Source organism: Oryctolagus cuniculus, chromosome 9, assembly GCF_051225735.1.
Source record: "Oryctolagus cuniculus isolate XC-2025 breed Fujian yellow rabbit chromosome 9, ASM5122573v1, whole genome shotgun sequence".
In the NCBI taxonomy this organism is placed as follows: domain Eukaryota; kingdom Metazoa; phylum Chordata; class Mammalia; order Lagomorpha; family Leporidae; genus Oryctolagus; species Oryctolagus cuniculus.
Window position 1 is genome coordinate 119,704,248 of NC_142875.1, and position 23,412 is coordinate 119,727,659.

Sequence of the window (23,412 nt, forward strand, 5' to 3'; positions counted from 1 at the left end):
AGCTCCTACGTGACTTTAATCTTGTTCGATTGTTACAACAAGTTAAAGGGAACCATAACTTGAGCTATTTCTTCAAAGCACCTGTATTAAAGAAAACATGAACCCCAAAGAACCAATCAGAAGCCGCCGACTACCTTACCAGCGAGCCCTGGGGACTTCGCAGCAGACGAGACCAAACGCGGCCACTGTCCACAGGTCTTCCAAAGGCTCAGGCACAGTACACGTTGCCTTTTAATTGCATTTCCCCCACGAATTTTAAAACTCTACCCTCGGAGGATTTTTTTTAAAGATTTATTTATTTATTTGAAAGTCAGAGTTACACAGAGAGAGGAGAGGCAGAGAGAGAGGTCTTCCATCTGCTGGTTCACTCCCCACTTGGCCGCAACAGCCAGAGCTGGGCTGATCTGAAGTCAGGAGCCAGGAGCTTCTTCTGGGTCTCCCAGACGGGTGCAGGGGCCCAAGCACTTGAGCCATCTTCTACTGCTTTCCCAGCCCAAAGCAGACAGCTGGACTGGAAGTGGAGCAGCTGAGTCTTGAACCGGTGCCCATATGGGATACCGGCACTTCAGGCCAGGGCGCTAACCCACTGTGCCACAGTGCCAGCCCCTACCCTCGGGTCACTGTAACCAAGCGAACATTTCTGAGGCTGACTTCACTTCCACCCTGTCCAGCTCTGCCCCTGGCCTCCCCTCTGCAGAACAAGAAGCCACCTTGGCCTGGGGACGTCTTGAAGAGTCGCTGCTCAGACAGGCGCTTTATTCCACATCGGCTGCAGCGACTGGAGGACATCCCGTCCGTGAAACAAGCCGGACCCAGAAAGACAAATACTGCATCTTCTCCCTTCTATGTGGGAGCTAACATTCAACAATAAACAACGAAAAAGAAAGGTCTGTGTGCACCAGTATTGCTGCAAATATAGGTTTGTAAAAGTTTTTTTTATACCGTTGTCAAACCAATGGTTAAGAAAGCTATGCTAAAGAGCTGTGATTACTTAAAAATTGACTGTGTATGGGTGAAATGGTCATTTTGCCATTCAATTATTGTTTAGAGTCTTTGTTTATGTGCCCACTAACCTAGAGTCCTTTTGCTTTTTACTTGTTATGCTTCTTATTCAGTGAAGTATTAAGCTTTTTTTTTACTGCAATGCAAAGTATGTTATCTCAAAAACCAAAAAAAAAGAAAAAAAGAATAAAACGGAGAAGGAAGGAAGGTGGGAGGGAGGAAGAGGGGAGGAAGAAAGGGAATACCATTATGGTCTTAGACTTGTGCATACAAATCACACTGGATCTGTTAAAAGCCAATTAAAAGTTAAAATTAAAAAATCAAAAAAAGTTATTGTGCTTCAGTGTACTTGTGTGGCTCCCAGCTCCATGTTAGCATCACACTGCTAGATGGAAGCTGGCCGCGAGGGCAACACTTAGCCACAGGAACCAGCAGACAGTGCAAATCCAGGCTGTTTTTTAAATATTTAGCAGCATACTACTGCTTTAATCTCTGCAGGTTTAACTGTTTCTGGATTTTACTCACAATACCTTACACTGTAAACTTTTTATTCTTCAATATTTAGCTCTCAGCTATAGCAACATATTCTTGATACACATGAAGAATATTTAAAAGATCATGGAAAATAGGTATTGTGGAAAAGTTCTGTGTAGAGTTCCAAATATCTTGCACCAAAGTGAACTTCTTTTAATTCCATTCCTCCATTTACTTTCTGAAGCCCCCTCCTAGGTACATACTACATATTATATGTCCAAATAATTTAGGAGGTGTATTTGAGCAACACGCTTCCTGGGCTCTTGCATCACATACAGATGATAACTCGCATGGATAAAGAACTGCGTCCTTAACACACCTGCTCCTGCCGTGCCCTCTGTCCTGAAATACAGCGATACGGAGAGGGCTGAAGCTACCTTGATTATTATTTAAAGATTCATATATTTGAAATGCAGAGCGACAGAGAGAGAGAGAGGCAGAGACACGGTGATCTGCTGGTTCACTCCCTAAATGGCTGTCAAGGCTAAGATTGGACCAGACCAAAGCCAGGAGCCTGGAACTCCACTCGAGTGAAGGCCCAAGCACAAGTGATTTTTCTCTTTATCCTCAATGTGTGCCTTTTCTCACTAATCTGACCTAGACCTGAGAAGCTTGTCCATGAGGATCAAGTCCTGTTTTCAGCTCCAGAAAGTTGTGTAGTTCTTAAAACATTTTTTATTGAGTCTGATGATTGCGTATTTTTTAAACATTCTTTTTTTCTTTTTGAAGATTTCTTCATTTGAAAGGCAGAGGAACAGAGAGGGGAGAGAGGGAGAGCAAGCAAGCAAGCAAGAAATCTTGCATCTGGTTTACTTCCCAAATGGCTGTTACAGTCAGGTCTGGGTCAGGAGGAATGCAGGAGGCAGGAACTCCATCTGGGTCTCCCATGTGGGTGCAGAGGCCCAGGTACTTGGGCCATCTTATGCTGCCCTCCCAAGCGCATTTGCAGGAAGCAGAATGGGAAGTAGAGCAGCTGGGACTCAGATCAGAGCTCCAGTACGGGATATTAGCACTGCACGTGGAGCCTTCATCTCCTGTACCAGGACACCAGCCCCTTAACATTCTTTCTTGACCTTTGTCAGAAAACTTGTCATCTAGGGAGCAGCTCTGTTCCTTCCCCTTCATCTAGTTTGTCACCAGGTTTCTCTCTGGGTATTTTTCCCCTCTACCTTCTTCAGGTTGAAATACAATGGACGTTACTCTTGTAACTGCTCTTTGCAGCAGCCAGGGTGAGTGTTCTTGCTCCTTCACCTTCTGCCCCACTGCGCCATCTCCCTTTCCATCTTTACTTTCAGCTCCTCTCTGCTCTCCCACCACTCCTGCACCCAGGGGCTCAATCTTACCAAGTCCATCAAGTTAACGCTTTGAGCTTTTTCCTTCTATTTCCTCTGGAAAGGCATATTCATCTGAGAGTTTTCCCTGTTGGTCTTCAAGTCATTTTCCTTGTATTATAGAATGTTTTGGAGGGCCGGCGCCGCAGCTCACTAGGCTAATCCTCCGCCTAGCGGCGCCGGCACACCGGGTTCTAGTCCCGGTTGGGGCGCCGGATTCTGTCCCGGTTGCCCCTCTTCCAGGCCAGCTCTCTGCTGTGGCCCGGGAGTGCAGTGGAGGATGGCCCAGGTGCTTGGGCCCTGCACCCCATGGGAGACCAGGAGAAGCACCTGGCTCCTGGCTCCTGCCATCGGATCAGCGCGGTGCGCCGGCCGCAGTGCGCCAGCCACAGCGGCCATTGGAGGGTAAACCAACGGCAAAGGAAGACCTTTCTCTCTGTCTCTCTCTCTCTCACTGTCCACTCTATCAAAAAAAAAAAAAAAAATAGAATGTTTTGGAGAAGTTCTGTCCCAACTATTTTTTTTTCTTATTATTTCTCTTAAGTAGGAGAAAACAAAATAAAAAAACCACGCCACCTTTATTCTAGAACCATATTTTGCTTCCAATGAAGGCAAAGGATATCCTTGGCTCAGCGCTTAGTAGCCATTTAGAAATGTGCACATTTTCTGTCTTAAGTCTGGACGTACAGAGAATGCTGGGTCCTGAGCCTGGATTCTCAGGTCTAGCAACCAACCAACCAACATGGCTGCATTGCTGCTAATCCGAGAGGGGCCTGTGGATCGAGGCAGCTGGTTGTTTGATGGTGAGGTGTCGCATGCAGCCCTGGGTGCCAGAGACAAGCACTGCACCTACAGCTGCACCACTGCAAAGACTCCTCTTCTCATCTTCCCCCCTGGGGTGTTTTCCTAAAGACTTTACACCTCCAGCCTGGAGAAAAGGCTACTGCCACCGCTCCCCACTCCCTACTCTCCGAGGCAAGGTTGTGTATTGTGAAGCATGGTTTCCACAAGGATGAAGAAAGAGAACAGATGAGATGGAAGGGCACGGCTCTCGCCAGCTGAGAAGAGAATTCACGTGGCTTTGGGATTTTCTGTGTTTCTCTGCCAATGGATCAAGTGGGGTTGAGTCACAGATTTTTCCCAGCTTCTTCCCAGATTTCTGTGCTATTCCGGTCCAGCAGGCTTAGTTTAGGATTATGACTCGGAAGCCACCCCCTTCTCGCTGCACTGGGCGGAAAGTCCCTGCAGATGCCAGCCTTGTGTTTTGCTCTTAGCCTTGTATTTCAGCTCTCCCGTAGAATTCTATTTATTTAGGGTGATTTAATTTCATTGTTGGAATACAGCATTCCACCAGAAGGGCACATGTTCATTACCCAGACACTTGCTGAAGACTCACTGTGGGCCAAGTACTCTGCTAGACATGGAGAATAAAAAGAGGAAAAAGACAGAATCCCCATCCTCAGAGAGCTAGCCTTGTAAGGGTACAATGAGGAAAGGTGTCACCGGCAGCCGGCAATGGTGTGGACCTGTGCAGCGCTCAGAGGGAGTGATGCTGGGTATGAGGCTCCCAGGAGACACAGCGCGGGATGAAGAGCTGGGATCCCATTCCGCAGGTAACAGGGAGCCAGTGACCCTATCAATTCTGGATTTTAAAAGGCAACTCTAGGGGCAGGGGGCATTTAGACTAGTGGATAAGATGACCACGTCTCAGATGGGGCGCCTGGGTTCAATTTCTGGCTCTGGCTCCTGACTACAGCCTGCCCACTAACGCAGACCATGGGAGCTAAAGCAGTCATGGCTGAAGTCCTTTGGCTCCTGCCACCCAGCTATGAGACCTGGAATGAGTTCCCAACTCCCAGGCACTGGCAAGTGAACGGGGGGCGGGGGGGGAGGCCTCCCTCCCACTGTGCTCTCTGTCTCTCTGCAAGTCGGTTTTTTTTTTTTTTTTTTTGTACAAATCTATATTGTGGGGAATAAAAAGCAATGAAGGAAGTTCTTAGGACTCTGAATTCTGATTATTATAGCCTGAACAGAGGCAGTGGCAGTGGAAATATGGAGACAGTAGCAGAGCTAACAGTGCAGAAGTGATATTGACGGGGTTTTGTGTTCAGCAGATACAGATGAGGGCAGCAAGGAGGTACAAGAATGACTGAATGGCTAGGCCCCCCCATGACTGGAAAGGAGGTGACGGGAGGACAGGAGCAGGGACTGGGTGCTGGGCAGGTAACTGACTGCCTCGGAGGGCCCTGTGGGACCTCCCACAGAGCTGGCCAGGAACCACGTCTGTCTGAAGTGCAGAAGGGCATCAAGGCCCAAGGAGAGCTGTACCGGCGGCAGTTACAGCTGAGGGTGAAGGTCATGGCCGACTTCCCCAGGAAAAGGCAAACACAGGGAGAACGCAAGAGAGAAGAGAAGCAACACTGGGGTGCTACAGGAAGGAAACCCAGCACACAAAGCTAGCAAGAGACAGCACACAGAGGAGTGCGGTGACTCCAGGGAAAAATATCATTCCAAGGGTTTGGAAAACCAAAGTGTCAAGTGCAGGAGGAGTTAAGAAATCTAAGTACTGAGAACTACTAGTTTCAATCTGCCAGGACTCGAAATCTCGACTTGAAAATACTTAATAATAATTAATTGTTCAAGCAAATAATAACTGAAAGCTCTTACATGATGCCACAAATGCTCCCATCAGAAAACTCATCTAACAAGAATTTGTGGCAGGAAACGTCTGCCTCCTGGGCTTTTAGGGACACCAGGCACAGGTTATTCTTGAGAAGATACTTGAGAAATGCAGCTTCTGGGGTGAGGTCATTGAGGAAAAGACCCCCGTGTGGCCACGGTCTAGGAGGCCACAGCAGGTGGTGCGCCCTGCGCTCTGTGGGACATCACAACACAGAGACGTGCAGTCTGGCTCCCCCTGGTTCTCTGGAAGCCATCGGTGATCTTGTGACAGCAGAGTCAGCCCTAGGAAGAGCTAACCACACGAATGACATATAGAACACTAAACATTCCTTTCTAATTCTTTGCCTAAAATACCTCCCTAGCCCCAAACAGACAAGGTGTTCACAATTCCTCTAGCTGAAGAATTATTTTATTTTATTAAAGCATTTAGTTTCCTCCAGGTAGGTCCCGGTGAAACAAACAAACAAAAAAAGAAAACACAGAGAAAGTGAAACATTACCCCATTAACAATCATATACTTCAATGGGGATCTGTTTATCAAATGGCCTAATATCATCTTAAGAAGAGAAAGTAGAATCTAGGCACTGGTTGAGAACATTTACATCTTACGGCATTTCCTGGGGACCAGCCCTTAGAACCAAGGAACACCCACCCTGTCAGTGGGAACGCAAGGACGACGGACAGCAGACAGTAGAAAGTGGTACCGTAAAGCGGTATTTTCTTGGAGTTTGGTTCAACTCAAATTCTTCTTTATGAAAGATTAAAATGTCCTGGGCTACTGCCTCTCCAGGTTCTGGTATATGTGCCAAATAACAAACGAGCTCCCATAAGAATCACAAATCTGCACAGCCCAAACAACCAAAAAGATGTTGGGAGCTTAACTTTCTGTAGTTTGAGTTATGGAAATAAAGGGGAAATTTCTTAAATTTTTCCAATATGAGTATTTAAATATACATTATAGGGGGCCAGCACTGTGGCACAGCAGGCTAAGCCACTATATGTGACACTGGCATCCTATATGGGCACCTGTTCAAGTACCAGCTGCCCTACTTCTGATCCAGCTCCCTGCTAGTATGCCTGGGAAGGCAGTGCCAGACGGCCTGGGTACTTGGGCCCCTGTTGCCCACATAGGAGACGTGGATGGAGTTTCAGGCTCCTGGCTTCACCCGGCTCAGCCCTGATCATTGCAGACATTTGGAGAGTGAGCCAGCAGACAGAAGATTGATCGATCAATTGATCGATCTCTCTCTCTCTCTCCTTCCCTCTCCCTCTCTCTCCCCCTTTCAAACAGATGAATAACATATTTAAAAATAAATGTATATTATAAAACTGCACACACTTTCCTAACGACCCATGCCCTGCAGGAAGTCCTGTCTTGGCACTCCTACAGCCCCCCCACCACCACCCCACTGCTAACACCTTCACCACAAGCCACATGTGAGGCAAACAACTTTACAAATTAATTAGTGTAAGCCATTTCCTCCCTGAAATACAGACCATCAGAGAAGATAATTGCTGTAGGTTGAGATCAAAATCCAAACCAGAAAACCCAGCCCAGGTAGGAAGAAAATGCCTGAGAACAGGTGAGAGTCTGGAATGGCCCAGTACTGTCTAACTCTCTTACTTTGCACTAACACAGTGAGTATTATTGGACTAAGCTCTTGGGGGTGTGTGGGCTTACAGAAGACAAATCATTAAAGGACTAAAATAAGAATTGCTTATCTGAATGGTGACTTTTTAAAAGTGTTGACAAATTGGATTCAGTGACTGCTGTGGGTAAGAAATATTGCTAGGGGGCTGCTCACAGGAACCACAAGGAGATGGGAGACCCATGGGATGCAAACAGAAGGAAGTAAATTCTTTGTTCGCCTCTAGCCTCCTGGAATCTCTCTTGATTGTCATCGGCTGGAAACCATCACAGGCACCTAGCTGGGACAGAAGAAGTGGTTTGTAGAGTCCTGATTTCACCATCACAAAATAATACAGGAAAGTGGATTTGCATTTGAGAGACAATAACCTACTCTTTTTTTTTTTTATTTTATTTATTTATTTTTTTTTTTTTTGACAGGCAGAGTGGACAGTGAGAGAGAGAGACAGAGAGAAAGGTCTTCCTTTGCCGTTGGTTCACCCTCCAATGGCCGCCGCGGCCGGCGCGCTGCGGCCGGCGCACCGCGCTGATCCGATGGCAGGAGCCAGGAGCCAGGTGCTTTTCCTGGTCTCCCATGGGGTGCAGGGCCCAAGCACCTGGGCCATCCTCCACTGTACTCCCGGGCCACAGCAGAGGGCTGGCCTGGAAGAGGGGCAACGGGGACAGAATCCGGCGCCCCAACCGGGACTAGAACCCAGTGTGCCGGCGCCGCTAGGCGGAGGATTAGCCTAGTGAGCCGCGGCGCCGGCCCAATAACCTACTCTTAAAGGCCGAAGTGGTAAAGGAGGAAGCATTAAACTTTGTTGGAGGATACGGCAATGCTTTAGAGAACAGATGAGGATGCCGAGGGTGGAAAATGGTCACAGTGTTTCAAAGTAGGTCCACCATAATTCGACAGTGGATTCAATCAAATAAGCCAAGGGGGACTCTGAAATTTTTCAACTAAGCCACTGAGAAATGAGGTTTCCACTTTTTGAGCTGGGAAAGGTTACAGATTGCACAGGGCTTGGGGGCAGGAGACATTATGAGATCAATACTGGTTATTTTAAGTTTGATAATTCATATCAGATATCCAAAAAAAATTATCCAAGCTCGCACTTGTGTATTTGAGACTGGAAAGAAAGGAATGGGTCCTAGATGTTGCATAAATCCTGTAGAAAGTGGAAGAGGGAGAAAAGGAAAAGCTAAACAATAAATGTCTGGACTTCTTCAACATTCATGGATTAGAAGATGAGACTAAACTAGCAAAAGGTACTAAGAAGTAACGGCTTTTTAAATAAGAGAATCAAAAGACACTGTAGGGGCTGGCACTGTGGCATAGCAGGTAAAGCCACCACCTGCAGTGCTGGCATCCCATATGGGCACCAGTTTGAATTCTGCTTGCTCCTCTTCTAATCCAGCTCTCTGCTATGGCCTGGGAAAGCAGCAGAAGATGGCCCAAGTCCTTGGGCTCCTGCACCCGCGTGGGAGACCTGGAAGAAGCTCCTGGCTTTTGGCTTTGGACAGGCCCAGCTGCGGCCTTTGGAGCCATTTGGGGGACTGAATCAGCAGATGGAAAACTCTCTCTCTCTCTCTCTCTCTCTCTCTGCCTCCCTTTCTATGGCTCTGCCTTTCAAATAAATAAATAAATCTTTTTTTTAAAAAAAGATAACACAGACTTGGAAGACAAGTGAAGAAAATGATTTAAAGAGAGAAGGTCAGGTAAGATAAGAACTGACCAAGGACCAATGCAACTGGCAGCTTGGAGATAAGGAAATAACTCAAGAACAGCTTCCAATATGGCAGGACAAACACTTGCTGATTGACAAGGACCCCTGAAGACCAGCACAGTGAATGACAGCAGGCCAACATCAAGGTGCATTATTGTGAAATTTCCAAACAGGGGTATGGAGAGATCAGGACGGGGTGGGGAACAGAAGACCACACCAGAATGCAGGGAGGAAGCAAGAAATCCATGTTGTAGACAAAAGCTTAGCAAGCAGAATGGCATTAGTTTTCACAAAAGCAGCACTGAATCCAGAAAACCTTGAAGCAAAGTCTTTATAAAATGCTCTAAGGCGAAGGACTGCCAAACTAAAAAAAAAAAAAAAAAAAAAAGAAAAGAAAAAAAAAAGGCAAAAATATCCATCAAGGTCAAGAGTAGAATAAGGAGAATTTTAGACATGCAAGGTCTCCAAACCTTAACTTTCCCTGTACCTTTTCTCAGGAAGCTGCCAGAGAATGTATACCACCAAAAAAAAAAAAAAAAAAAAAAAAAAAGATTTAAGTGTGTGTGTGTGTGTGTGCACGCGCATGTGTGAAAAACCGATGACATGGGTCACAGAACTAGGAGATGCAATAGGGCAGGAGAGGATGGGAAGCCCTTGCATGACGGGGAAGGAAGATTCCAGGACAAGCCTGCAGCAGGCAGAGACTGAAACATGAAAGAGGTCAGGACTCAGTCCTTGGAGACGCTGGAGCTGGGCCCCGAGCAGCCACGTACGCCCACGGCAGGCTCAGCGGCCCTGGCCCTGGGAGCTCCCCAGCTGAGCGGCCCGTGGTGGAGCTGCGGGGTCTTCCCTGATCAGAGACTCCGAGGCATTTCTCTCTGTGGAGTCGGTGGTTTGGGTGGGGAAGAGATGACCGACAGTGTGAGAAGCTTTCTGCAGGCCCTCGCCAGGGGTACCACAGACTCCGTGTGGGGCATCCGTGCCACCTCCAAGCTAGATGCTCATATCCAGCAAGAGATAGAGGAGCAGCTTGGAAGGAGGGCAAGGGGGGCCCTGGCACAGAAGAGACCCCAGAGGACACGGTGGGAGCAAGACAGGGAGCCACGCACTGTCCGCAGGACCTCCCAGTGCTGTGTTCGGAAGGGCGGTCTATTCCGGTTCAGTAACAGCCGTGGTTGTGTGTACCCCATCAGCACGTGCACATGTTAGGTCATGCTGGGTTCCTCTTCATGTCACTTTTCAGCACTCCTCGGGTGCTTCCCCTGGTTTTGCAAAGATGTGAATGCCATTTCGGTCTAAGATACAGCTGCGCTGGCACTGGGAGGCATCCGGGAGCCAGGCTCGCCATTCCTGCTCGGTGGGAGCCTAGATGGGCTGGGAAGCTCAACTTCTGCCTCACACAGGGGAGGTCTGTGAGGCTCCTTCCCACCCTTCTTGTGGGTCAGAGGTCAGGGGCCTGCGGGGTCACTGTGCTACCCCCAACACTGCTTTGAGCATCACTGGTTCAACAAAGGAACTGAAAAGCACCTGCTGCTGACCTAGGAAGGAACTGACAGCACGGCCTTGACTTGGTTTATCCATGGCTTCACTTACAGCAAAAGAAGCCTCACAAAAGACCCCCGGAAAAGTGTAGCCAGTGCAGTCACGCCTCGTCTCCTTGGTGGTTTGTTGTATGTATGTATGTATGTATTTGAAAGGCAGAGAGAGAGAGAGAGAGATTGATTGATTGATTAATTTTGCTTCCACTAATGCACTCCCCAAATGGCCTAAACAGCCAGGGTTAGGCCAGGCTAAAGCCAGGAGCCTGGAACTCCATCCAGGTCTCCCATGTGATGCAGGGGCCCAAGCACTTAGGCCGTCTTCTGCCGACTTCCTAGGCTTATTAGCAGGCAGCTGGATGGGAAGCAGAATAGCTGGGACCCAAACCGGTACTCCAATATGGGGAACCACTGTTTCACGTGGTTTAATCCATCCCGTGCCAACGCTGGTCCCCTTGGGGTCATCTTAAGGAACAGACTCTCCCACACGACAGCCTACCTGCAGCTGGCCTCCAGCAGATGAACCTCTGCAGAGAAGTTCCCTGCACCACACCCACCTCCTGCCCAACTCAAGGCCTCGCCTGCCACCCCAGGGGAGGACAGAGTGGAAGGAGGCAGGGCCAGCTGTTTTCTCTGATCACCTCCCCAGCCAGGAAGGCAGGACCCACTCTGCCAAGGGCCCTCTGCATATTCCCTTCCCTGTCTCGGGATTGGAATACTGGTGTCCTGTGTATCTTCCTGGCCCCACGCTGAGTGCCGAGGGACTACAGGCTTTGCTGTAGCTATTTGCTGGTATCTGCCAAAACCCATTCCCCACACTGCCTGCCTACTAACACCCTTGCATGCATGGACTTTGTAATTCTAGATGTTGCATTGCACGGATCTGTTATTTTTCTTGGTATCATGTGAACCATAAACACTAGATGTGGGTGCAGGAGAATCCAGTAGCTCCTGGTCACTCCCCTTAGAGCTCTTACTGTCTTGTTTCTTAGAAACTCAGGCAGGTTTTGGTCTCTCTTGCTTTGCTATAAAGCAGGTGAGAAGATGACAGAGGGGAGGGGAGAGGGAAAGAAAGTAGGAAGGAAGGAATAGAGGCAGAGAAGAAGGGAAAGAAAGAAGAGAAGGAAGGAAGGGAGAGAGGAGGAAGAAGAGAGGGAGAAGGAAGGGAAGGGAGGGGAGGGGAGGGGAGGAGAGAGGAGTGGAATGGAAAGAAAAAAGAGGGAATGTGGAAGAAAGAAAAAGCCTAGGGAGCGGTTCTGGACAAGCACCATTGCAACCCTCAGTGCTCAGAGAAGCTGAACTCTGCAGGTGCAGAGGGTTGTCGGCCAGCACAGGGAATATTGGGGGCTGCAAACAGGAACTGAAAGGGTAAGTTGATGAGCCCCATTCAACCGTGATTGGCTGGTGTTTTCCCATCATTTTAAGAGAAACCTATGTGAGGTGGGAGCAGGTGTCAAACAACATGAGCTGGTTACACACACACACAACTGAAACATATTGCTAAACACCACTGAAGCCGCTGGCCCAGACTTAGGAATAGGTGCATTAAACCCTGACCTCAGAATCAGCCCTGAAGGCACTCTGGACTGTCTGATAAGCCCATGAGAGCGTTTCAGGCATGGAAAGCAAAGACATGGGAAAAAAATCCTACTTGAAGCCTACATGAAGGATCTTTGTGAGTGAGACCCCAGTGGAAAGGGGCCATCAAAGAAGGATGTACTTTGCTCCGAAGGGAGGAGAGAACTTCCACTTTGCTTACGGCCTTGTCTAAATACTGACAGTTTCTGGTCACAAAAGGCCTCCACAGCCTTGTCAGCTCATGACAAGAGCCTCAGGTGATCACTGATGTCATACGTAAGAGTGTCAATTGTTAAATCAACAACAGGAGTCACTGTGCACCTACTCCCCACATAGGATCTCTGTCCTTAATGTGATGTGCTATGAGAATTAACTGTAAAACTTGTTCTCAAACTGCACTTTATACTTTGTGGGTGTGTGTGGGTGCAAATTGTTGAAATATTTACTTAGCAGGGAGTGGTCTTCTGTATATAAGGTTAATTCAAAATGAATCTTAATGAAGAATGGGCTGGGAGAGGGAGCAAGAGGTGGGGTGGGAGTGGGAGTGGGAGGGCAGGTGGGGGAAAAGAACCACTATATTCCTAAAGTTGTACCTATGAAATTTGCATTCATTAAATAAAAGCTTTCTTAAAAAATTAAAAAGTTTACCCAAGATTAAAAAAAGTGCATTAAAAAAAAGAAAGAAAAGAAGAAACAAGACAGGAATGAACTTCAGACAGAAGACCTGGGATCCCAGGAACACAAGGTCACAGACAAGGTAATCTGGCTGATAAGGAGGGTGAGAACAGGATGTTTCTTCCTTATCAGTCTATTTTCTCAGCAAGATAATTACCTGGGAGGAGGGGGTGAGGAGGCTTGAGAGATAAGGATTTAGTCATACAGACAGTGGGAGAGAAAATGGCTTGAGGCATTGCTCATGAATTCTTAGTGGCAAATGAAATAGCTCTCCCACTACTGTTGCCTCTTGGGAGGTGAGAGAGGCAATGAAGAGCAGAAGCTATTCCAACAGCAGACACAAAGGCCCCAGGCAGAGACTGGCTCCAGCATTGCGTGGTCAGTCTGCAGAAGGGGCCTGAGAGTGGGTGTCACCACTGAACATCTGGGGGACAAGGCTGCAAACAGAGGTTGCATCTGAAAAGAATTTCAGCCAGCGCCGCAGCTCACTAGGCTAATCCTCCACCTTGCGGCGCTGGCACACCAGGTTCCAGTCCCGGTCGGGGCACCGGATTCTGTCCCGGTTGCCCCTCTTCCAGGCCAGCTCTCTGCTGTGGCCCGGGAGTGCAGTGGAGGATGGCCCAAGTCCTTGGGCCCTGCACCCCATGGGAGACCAGGATAAGTACCTGGCTCCTGACATCGGATCAGCGCGGTGTGCCGGCCGCAGTGCGCCAGCTGCGGCGGCCATTGGAGAGTGAACCAATGGCAAAGGAAGACCTTTCTCTCTGTCTCTCTCACTGTCCACTCTGCCTGTCAAAAAAAAAAAAAAAAAAAAAGAAGTAATTTCAAGAAGGTAGAGGCCTGCATTGTGGCGCAGTGAGTTAAGCCACCTCCTGTGATGTCAGCATCCCATACCAGCACCCGTTCAAATCCTGGCTGCTCCCACTTCTGAGCCAGCTCCTTCCTAATGCACCTGGGAAGGCAGTAGATAATGGCCCAAGTGCTTGATGGCCCGTCACCTGTGTGGGACACCTGGATAGAGTGCCAGGCTTCTGAATTCAGCCTGGCCCAGCTGTAGCCTTTATAACCATTTGGGAAGTGAACCAGTGGATGGAAAAAATCTCTGTCTCTGTCTCTCCCTCTTTCTCTGTCATTCTGTAAGTAAAAAAAAGAAAAAAAATAAAAGAATGAAAAGAAGTCCTCACAGCCAAACTCTCAGAGGCTCACAGGGCTGTGAGACTCGACCGGCGGAAGGTGGATGGAGTAGAAGCAGACCAGGTAAGGAGAGCAGTCACCATTTCATCACCATTCATCCTGGACACCAGGAGTCACCGCCCAGCCCGACGGGAGACGGCTGGAGTGTAGATTAAAGCCACCAATAAGAGCAATTATTTTGTGACGGGGATGCTTCTGCTTTGAGCAGCTCCAGAAAACAACTGGAAGTAGGGGAGATAGTAAATTACACCTTAACAGGAGGTTCCTGGGATTAACCTGTAGGGGCCTGTGAACTTTTCTCCTGCTGGTTTACCAAGTCAAAGTAGCACTCGAATGGCTTGCCATGCTGTTTCTTTTTCTTTTTTAAAAAACATTTATTTAACATGCATTCTTTCACCCGTTCCTATCTTGTTCCTATTTCGTGCTACTGTGGGAATGTGTGAGACGTGGAGTAGAGAGTCATAAATCACTCTTTTTTGCCTCCTAGGGAGTTCCACGTAATTAATCTGAGTCGATAAGCGCTCCCTTTCCCTTTTAGACGATAAACTCTGCTACTCATGGCTAAGCCGTGTTACCAACTGTTCATCCCTAGGTGTTATCTCTCCACGAAAAGAAAAGAGTCCAATGACCTAGGTCCAAACCCCAGTTCTGCTCCTTCAGCTCTCAGGAAAACAAATCAGTTGTCTGTCACCAGTGAATTATCACAGTGTCGAGATAAGACCTATGGATGCCTCACTCACCTCCCCACAGGTCATTCCCAGGAACCTCCTCATTATGCAATCTTTAAGTGCAAGGGGAAGCAAAAGAATGAAAGCAAAGAAGAAAGAAGACAGGGATGAACTCCAGGCAGGAGACACCTGGCTCCTGGGCACACGGTTACTCCAAGTGCACATAGGCAGTTGGGTTGATAGGAGGGCTTACTCCAAACATGCGCTTCCTTCTTTGCCTCTCTCATCATTTTTATTTCACAGCCATTGCCAAATATTGTTTCTCTCAACTAAACTGTGTTTCATCAAATCTATGACTGTCGCATTATTGAGAAAAATATAGAGAAAAACGCACACTGCCCGTGAAACTATGACCCAGTGTTTGTACGAAAACACTGGGTCTGCACTAGCCTCAGCCGTGGCTTTGACGTTTCTTTGGTCCATCCCATGGAACCTCACAGCCTGTCCTGCTGGACGTGACACAGAGGCCATCCTTTCACACACAACCTAGTGAATCTCCATCTTTTCCCTTTCTTTTTTCACATTTTTGCCTCTCGATGTGAAAACAGAAACTTGCTCCCATCGTTTCTGTGGACTAAGTCGCTTAGAAGTCAAATCCACACGCCACTGCTCCGCTTCCATCTTCCTTCAGACGTGAGTCGGAGTCGGTCTCTGTGCGGATATTTCAAACGCCAATCACTCAGCACAACACGCACAGCGCCAACAGTGTGTGGGGCTCCAGCAAGCTGACAGCGCACAGCAGGGCCACGACCAAGGTGAGTGGCTCTGCCAGTTCCAACTATCACTCCTTCCCAAGCAGCTACCCAGGGTTCAGAGGCAGCCCCGTTTTTACAGACATTAATACCTGAGAAGCTGTGCAGCTCAGAATTAACAGAACACAGCCACTCATCTGTGGCCATTCCTTCCTGCCTCTGTCTTTCACTTCACTCCTCCTTACCAAATACTCCTATGCTATCTGTCTCAGCAATCTATAGTTTGCCCCTATTGATAACTGATATTAGGATTTAGTTTAAGCATCTTTTATTAACTCATTTATTTTCATTGTATTTGAAATGCAGAGAGACAGAGACAAGGATCTTACATCTACTGGTCCCTTCCCTAAACACCTGCCACAGCTGGGACTGGGCCAAGCAAAGCCAGGAACCTGGAACTCATTCGAGGTCTCCCACGTGGGGGACAGGGGCCCAACTACTTGAGCCATCGGTGCTGCCTCCCATGGTGCACATTACCAGGAAGCTGCGCTCTAAAGCTGAGTGGAGACTTGAAACCAGGATGTGGTTCCCAGGTGACATCTTAACCAGTGCACCAAACCCAGAGCACCAAACGCCTGCCCCAAGGTGCTGGTTGCTAGCATGCTTTTCTTCCCCTGCCGCTGTGGTCTGTGTGTGTAGGTATGCGTCACAGAGATACAGACATGAAAGCTAAGAGTGAAAACTTTAGGTAGAAATGCAAGTTAAAGTTCATAAAGCCAGTCAAACTATGAAGTTCAGGTCTGAAAAAATTTCTGTTAAGTATATTAAAGCAATTTACTAATAGAAGCTTACTGAGACATGCTCTCGTCATAGTTCAAGTTAGAAAGCAACCTTTTCTGGATAAAAATGTGATTTTAAGCAGTCTACAAGCAAATACAATTTCTAACTTCTGAAACTGCATCCTGTTGAAGGGCATGATTTGTATTTTCCAGTGAAATTAATTACAAACATAAATATAACAAGAAAGCAATTTTTACAGACACAATGGATTCTCATATATACTAATAAATAATTACTATTTGGGTACCAGTACTGCAGCATAATTGGTTAAGTAACTGCTTGCAACACCAACATCCCATTTGAGAGCGTAGGTTTGAGTCCTGGCTATTTCATTTCTAATCCAATTCCCTGCTAATGCACCTGGGAAGGTAGCAGAAGATGGTCCAAGGACTTGGGTCTCTGCTACTCAAATGGGAGACATGGACAGAGTCTCAGGTTCCTGGCTTCAGTCTGGCCCAGCCCCAGCCACTGTGGCTATTTGGAGTGTGAACCAGCAGATGGAAGATCTCTTTCTGTCTCTCCCTCTCTCTGTGTTACTCTTCCAAATAAATCAATTTAAAAAAAAATTAAAAAGAAGTATCATCTTATCCTTTCTCATGAGGTTAACTAAGAGAGTTCCATAGTGGCTGAACAATCTGAAATCAACGATTGCACAGCCAACTCTATCCAATGGAGCTATTCACAGATGGACCCCTGACACCTTGCCCAAAGAAGCTCTTGGCACATATGGAGTGGGCAGGATAATTAGCTGGTTTCACACTGCACACTTAAGTCTGTCTCCCACAAGTTAAGCTGGGGCACACATGCCTAAACTGTAACAAAGTATCTTTGAGAGTCAAAAGGGTGTCTCTGCATTCCATGGCCAACCATGCGTTCCAGACAGATGTGGCATTTCCAGGATTTCAATCTCAAAATCCCTAGGAGGGCTCCATGTTCAAGGTCTTCTCTGCCCCTCTGCCATCATCCAGAGCACAAATGATGTAGATCCCAGATGAATGAAACCCAAGAGGCCCTTTGCCATCTGGAGACACACACACACACACACACACACACATGCATGCATATTTCGGAAATCTGAAGAGCGAAAAAAGCTGAGAGGATTACAGGCAAATCATTTCTGGAAAACAATTTACAATTGACTTTAAACATTTCAGCTGTTTTCTAGCTAACTGCTGGAAGTATCTGGAAATTGGGCCCCACGTGCCATCTCCACATCTCTCTCTCTTCCTCTTTCTCCATTGCTCACCTCCTGTCCTTTGGAATCATCTCAACAGTCCCACACTTTTCTACAGCTCAGGTCCAACACCAGGTCCTTGAGTCTCTCCACTAGAATGGAAACTCACTAACATCCTACCAATCGGGAAACACACACACAACTAAAGTAAACCTCAAAAAGAAGGCTGGGAGGAGTGAGAAAGCTGGCTTGCTTCAACATAAACCCTGCATAAGGATTCTCAACTAGGCTCCCTTGGTGGGTCAACTGCTCATTTTTTTTCCACTGGGGTGCAATCCACTCTCAGTGGACCAGCATCAAAGTACTCGGAGAACTTTTTACCATAATTTATTTTTATCTAATTATGCTTTGACGTAGTATTCAATCTTCTCTGCTACTTAACGCTGAGGATTAGATCCACGGGAGAAGGGGAAAGGAGGGGCTGGCATCGTGGTGTATCGGGCAAAGCTGCCTCCTGCAACACGGGCATCCAATATGGGCACCAGTTCATGTCCAGTTGTTCCACTTCCGATCCAGCGCCCTGCTAATGGCCTGGGAAAAGCAGCAGAGGACAGCCCGAGTGCTTGGGAGACCCAGAGAAAGCTCCTGACCCATGGCTTCAGCGTCATCAAGCCTTGGCCACTGCGGCCATTTGGGGAGTGATCCAGCGGATGGAAGATCTCTCTCACATGTGCGTTCACTCTGTAACTCTGACTTCCAAATAAATAAATCTTTTTTTAAAACATCTTAGAGGGCCGGCGCCGTGGCTCACTAGGCTAATCCTCTACCTTGCGGCGCCAGCACACCGGGTTCTAGTCCCAGTCAGGGCACCGGATTCTGTCCCGGTTGCCCCTCTTCCAGGCCAGCTCTCTGCTGTGGCCAGGGAGTGCAGTGGAGGATGGCCCACGTCCTTGGGCCCTGCACCCCATGGGAGACCAGGAGAAGCACCTGGCTCCTGCCTTCGGATCAGCGCGATGCGCTGGCCGCGACGGCCATTGGCGGGTGAACCAACGGCAAAGGAAGACCTTTCTCTCTGTCTCTCTCTCTCTCTCACTGTCCACTCTGCCTGTCAAATAATAATAAAAACATCTTAGAAAAGAAAAGGAAAGGAAGTTAATGTTTATGCAGTAAGCACCTTGTGGTTGGTGCTGGGGACTATGTTCAACTCCAGCCTTTGTATGAGAGAGCTTGAGCCTCTACTTCCTGACTTTCTGAGCCACAGAAACAGGGAAGGAGGCTAAAACGGTAGCTGTTGTTGTTGAAGCCACAGAGCATGGTTCATTCCCAAGCAATAAAACAAACAAGAGCTTTAAGGGTGCCAGTGCTACGGCGCAGAGGGTTAATGCCCTGGCCTGAAGCACTGGCATCCCGTATGGGTGCCGGTTCTAGTCCCAGCTGCACCTCTTCCCATCCAGCTCTCTGCTATGGCCTAGGATAGCAGTAGAGGATGGCTGGACCCCTGCACCCACGTGGGAAACCTGGAAGAAGCTCCTGGCTCCTGGCTTCGAATCAGCGCAGCTCTGGCCATTGAGGCCAATTCGGGAGTGAACCAGAGGATGGAAGACCTCTCTATCTCTACATCTCTCTGTAACTCTGTCTTTCAAGTAAATAAAATAAATCGTTATAAATAAATAAATAAACAAGAACTTTAAAACACTAGTTGCTCCCTCCTAACTTCTATGATGCCATTTCTTAATATTTCTGGTATCTTTTGATTATACAAATAATATGTAAAACCAATATATAATAATTACTTATTAAGATTTGTTTGAAAGGCAGAGTTATACAGAGACAGGGAGAGAGACAGAGAGAGAGCTCTTTGATCTACTGGTTCACTCCCCAGATGGCCTCAACAGCCAGGACTGGGCTTGGCTGAAGCCGGGTGCCTGGAACTCTGTCCATGTCTCCCATGTGGGTGCAGGGCCCCAAGTACCTGGGCCACCTTCCACTGCTTTCCCAGGTGCATTAGCAGGGAGCTGGAGCAGAAGTGGAGCCGATGGGACACGAACCAGCACTCATATGGGATGCCCATGACAGAGGCAGCAGATTCATCCGTTGTACCACAATGCCAGCCCCAATCACTAATATTTTATACAGATGAGGTCTGTTTAGATTTACCTGTAACACTTGCAATTTTGTGGCATCCTGTATTTTCTTTCTGAAGTAATATACTTTTGTCTCGAGATACATTCTTTAGAATTTCTCTCAGTGAAGGTCTGTTGATGGTAAATATTCTTTGTGTCTTTTCTAGAAGATGATTTTTCTGAAATAGCTACTGAAAAATAGTTTTGCTGAGCATACATTTCTATATTGGTATTTCTTCTCTCAGCACTTTCACTTTGAAGATATTTCCCTACTGCTTTCTGACTTGCATTTTTACTGTTTAGAGAAATCTGTTTTCAGTATAATTATCCTTCTTTCACAAGCAATCTTTATTTTTTTTACTGCTTTTAGAAGGTTATTATTTTCAGTTCAGCTTCACTAAAATTGTTTGCATTTTCTAAACACTGAATTGATTGTAATTGATATTTTTTGTTTTTTTGTATTTAAGGATCACTTATTGAAGGAGGTACCTTTCTCAGAAGGGAGGAGAGAACTTCCACTTTGACTATGGCCTTGTCAAAATAAGATCAAAGTTGGCGACTCATGACTAGAGCCTGGGGAGATTGCTGATGCCTTAAACAAGAGTGTCAATTTGTTAAGTCAACAACAGGAGTCACTGTGCACTTACTCCTCATGTAGGATCTCTGTCCTTAACGTGTAGTTCAATGTGAATTAATGCTATGACTAGTGCTCAAACAGTATTTTGCACTTTGTGTTCTGTGTGGGCGCAAACTGATGAAATCTTTACTTAATATATACTAAATTGATCTTCTGTATATAAAGATAATTGAAAATGAATCTTGATGTGAATGGAATGGGAGAAGGAGCGGGAGATGGGAGGGCTGCGGGTGGGAGGGACGTTATGGGGGGAGCCATTGTAATCTATAAACTGCACTTTGGAAATTCATATTTACTAAATAAAGGTAAAAAAAAAAAAGGATCACTTGTTCATTAAGTCTGAAAAACTCTCAACCTTTATCTCCATCCTACAGCTCTAACATTCCACTGCAGTGTGGTCCCTTTTGTTCTGTCCCTCATGTTTGTCTTGCTTTCATATTCTCTATAACCTATCTGGAAAAGCACTTGCTCTGTCTTCCAGTTCATCAATTCTACCTTCAGTTATGTCTGATTCGATGTTTGTCCATTTCTTTCTTTTTTTTTATTTGACAGATAGAGCTAGACAGAGAGAGAGAGAGAGACAGAGAGAAAGGTCTTCCTTCCGTTGGTTCACTCCCCAAATGGCCACTACGGCAAGAGCTATACTGATCCGAAGCCAGGAGCCAGGTGCTTCTCCTGGTCTCCCATGCGGGTGCAGGGCCCAAGCACTTGGGCCATCCTCCACTGCCTTCCCGGGCCACAGCAGAAAGCTGGACTGGAAGAGGAGCAACCAGGACTAGAACCTGGCACCCATATGGGATGCCGGCACCGCAGGCGGAGGATTAACCAAGTGAGCCACAGCACAGGCCCTACCCATTTCAATAATTATATTTTTCATTTCTAAAACTTCTGTTGGGTTCTTTTTCAAGTCTACCTAGGTAACTGTGATATTTGCTACTGCTTTCTCATTTGTTTCAAAAAGATTTCCTATTAGTTATATAAAGGCTCTTCAAAATGCTTGAGAAAAATGCATATTATGGGGCCAGTGCTGCGGTGTAGTGGGTTAAGCCACCACCTGCAACACCAGCATCCCATACAGTCACGGATTCAAGTCCTGGCCATTCTACTTGCAATCCATCTCCCTGCTAATGCCCCTGGGAAGGCAGAGGAAGATGGCCCCATATGAGACCCACAAGAAGGTCCTGGCTGCTGGCTTCAGCCTGGCCCAACCCTGGCCATTTGGGGAGTGAACCAGTGGATGGAAGACCTCTCTCTTTCTAACTCTTTCAAATAAATAAGATAAATTTTTTAAAAAAGAAAAATGCATATTATGAAAAATGCATATTATGATTTCAAATCTTTTTGCACCAACATCAACTTATCATTTAAATCCATCTTTCCACAAACTTTCTGAGGTACACTTGTATACGAATCTAACAATTTCAGTAAGTTCTCAGGCATTCACATCTGTGGTCTGCTGTTTGTGTTTGGTCTCTCTGAGGGCTCAGTACTGACAGTTTGTTTGCACAGAAGTGCTTATGAGCTGATGCTTCCTTGGACATAGCAGACGGCCATTCTGGAAGCTTCTCCCAGAAGGAATCTGTGTTTTCTTCTATAGCAAATCAGAGGCTGTACTGACCTCAGTCCACGGCAGCTCTCTTCTTGCGGCTTCACACAGACGCTAACGGAAAACACAACGCTTGCGCTCCTGTTCTATGCTTTAGCACCTGAACTTCATGGTCCACACTGCTTGGTCTAGTTTGAGTTCTCTGATTTCTCGGTTTTGTGCATTTATTTGGGGGAAGGGTGGTATAGAGAAGGTATACAGATACCCTTAGAAATTTCTAATTTGGGGCCGGCGCCACGGCTCACTAGGCTAATCCTCCGCCTTGCGGCGCCGGCACACCGGGTTCTAGTCCCGGTCGGGGTGCTGGATTCTGTCCCGGTTGCCCCTCTTCCAGGCCAGCTCTCTGCTGTGGCCAGGGGGTGCAGTGGAGGATGGCCCAAGTACTTGGGCCCTGCACCCCATGGGAGACCAGGATAAGTACCTGGCTCCTGCCATCAGATCAGCGCGGTGCGCCGGCCACAGCGGCCATTGGAGGGTGAACCAATGGCCAAGGAAGACCTTTCTCTCTGTCTCTCTATCACTGTCCACTCTGCCTGTCAAAAAAAAAAAAAATTTCCAATTTGGCAAGTCCAACAGTACACTTAGAAATGAGTGTTATCCAAGAACAGAATAATGGCACTAGGAGCGTCCTCTTGAGTAGCTCTCCTGGATACCATTCAGAAGAGCTTCTTCTGGGTGCAGGTTCATCTTCCCATCTCCATCTCTCAACAATCGTCCATGTAAATAACTTTATTCTCGACTGACAGATGCGAAGTTAAGGCTATGCAGCAAATAAACAGAAGCACTTACTGGCACTGGCACTATAATTTTTTTTTTAAATTTATTTGACAGGTAGAGTTATAGACAGTGAGAGAGAGGCAGAGAGAAAGGTCTTCCTTCTGTTGGTTCACCCCTCAAATGGCCGCTACGGCCAGCGCTGGGCTGATCTGCACTGATCCAAAGCCAGGAGCCAGGTCTCCTGGTCTCCCATGGGGTGCAGGGCCCAAGCACGTGGGCCATCCTCCACTGCCTTCCCGGGCCACAGCAGAGAGCTGGACTGGAAGAGGAACAACTGGGACTAGAACCCGGGGCCTATATGGGATGTGGCGCTGCAGGCGGAGGATTAGCCAAGTGAGCCACAGCGCCGACCCTGTGGCACTATAATTTTAAAACAAATCCACTCAAAGCCAAAACTTGTGTTCTCCATCTCTAGAGAACATTGCCCCTTAGCCACAAACTGCACAGACTCATCTCCGTGGAGCGCCTCTCTTTCCTTTCTCCTAGCCGGTCCCTCAAGCACCTGCCTTCTAAGTCCTGTCTGGGACTGCTGGTGTTAGAAGGAATGGGCATCAAGGACCGCCAGGCCTCAATGCAAGCACTGGTAAAGCTGTTCTAAGTCTGGAGAGGAAAAAAAAAAAAAGAATCAGACAGTGGAAGAGATCGGGAAGCTTTAGGAACCCAACCCGAGACGTACACAATTCTCCTGAGAAACTGACATGGCACTGTTGGAGTTCTTCAAGCCCAAACTGTCTTCTAAAAACCACATTCACAAAATGAATAATTGTTTTCCATGCTTTGATCCCCACACCCTAATTTCCCTTAGTAAAACGACACTTGATAACCACTGGACAAAATCTCCTGGACTTTCCTGGGAAGAAATTCCTCGGATGACACTTGATATCACAAACATCAAAATAAATAGTGGGATCTCGTCTCCAGTTCTCCAAGTGAATTAAAAGTTA

At 47.3% G+C, this 23,412-nt stretch overlaps 1 protein-coding gene across 8 annotated transcripts in view; it reads right to left on the bottom strand.

The window, feature by feature from the left end:
* ST8SIA1 (ST8 alpha-N-acetyl-neuraminide alpha-2,8-sialyltransferase 1) overlaps positions 1–23,412 on the bottom strand; it is a 172,696-nt gene that overhangs the window by 54,727 nt on the left and 94,557 nt on the right. The window contains exon 5 of one of the 8 annotated variants that reach the window (XM_089303930.1): positions 22,299–22,451. The exons of the other annotated variants lie outside the window; for them this stretch is intronic. Within the exon in view, the coding sequence (XP_089160056.1) occupies positions 22,421–22,451 (31 nt within the window). The 3' untranslated portion in view covers positions 22,299–22,420. Of the gene's footprint in view, positions 1–22,298; positions 22,452–23,412 lie in introns of those variants that run through there. 8 annotated transcript variants of the gene reach the window in all.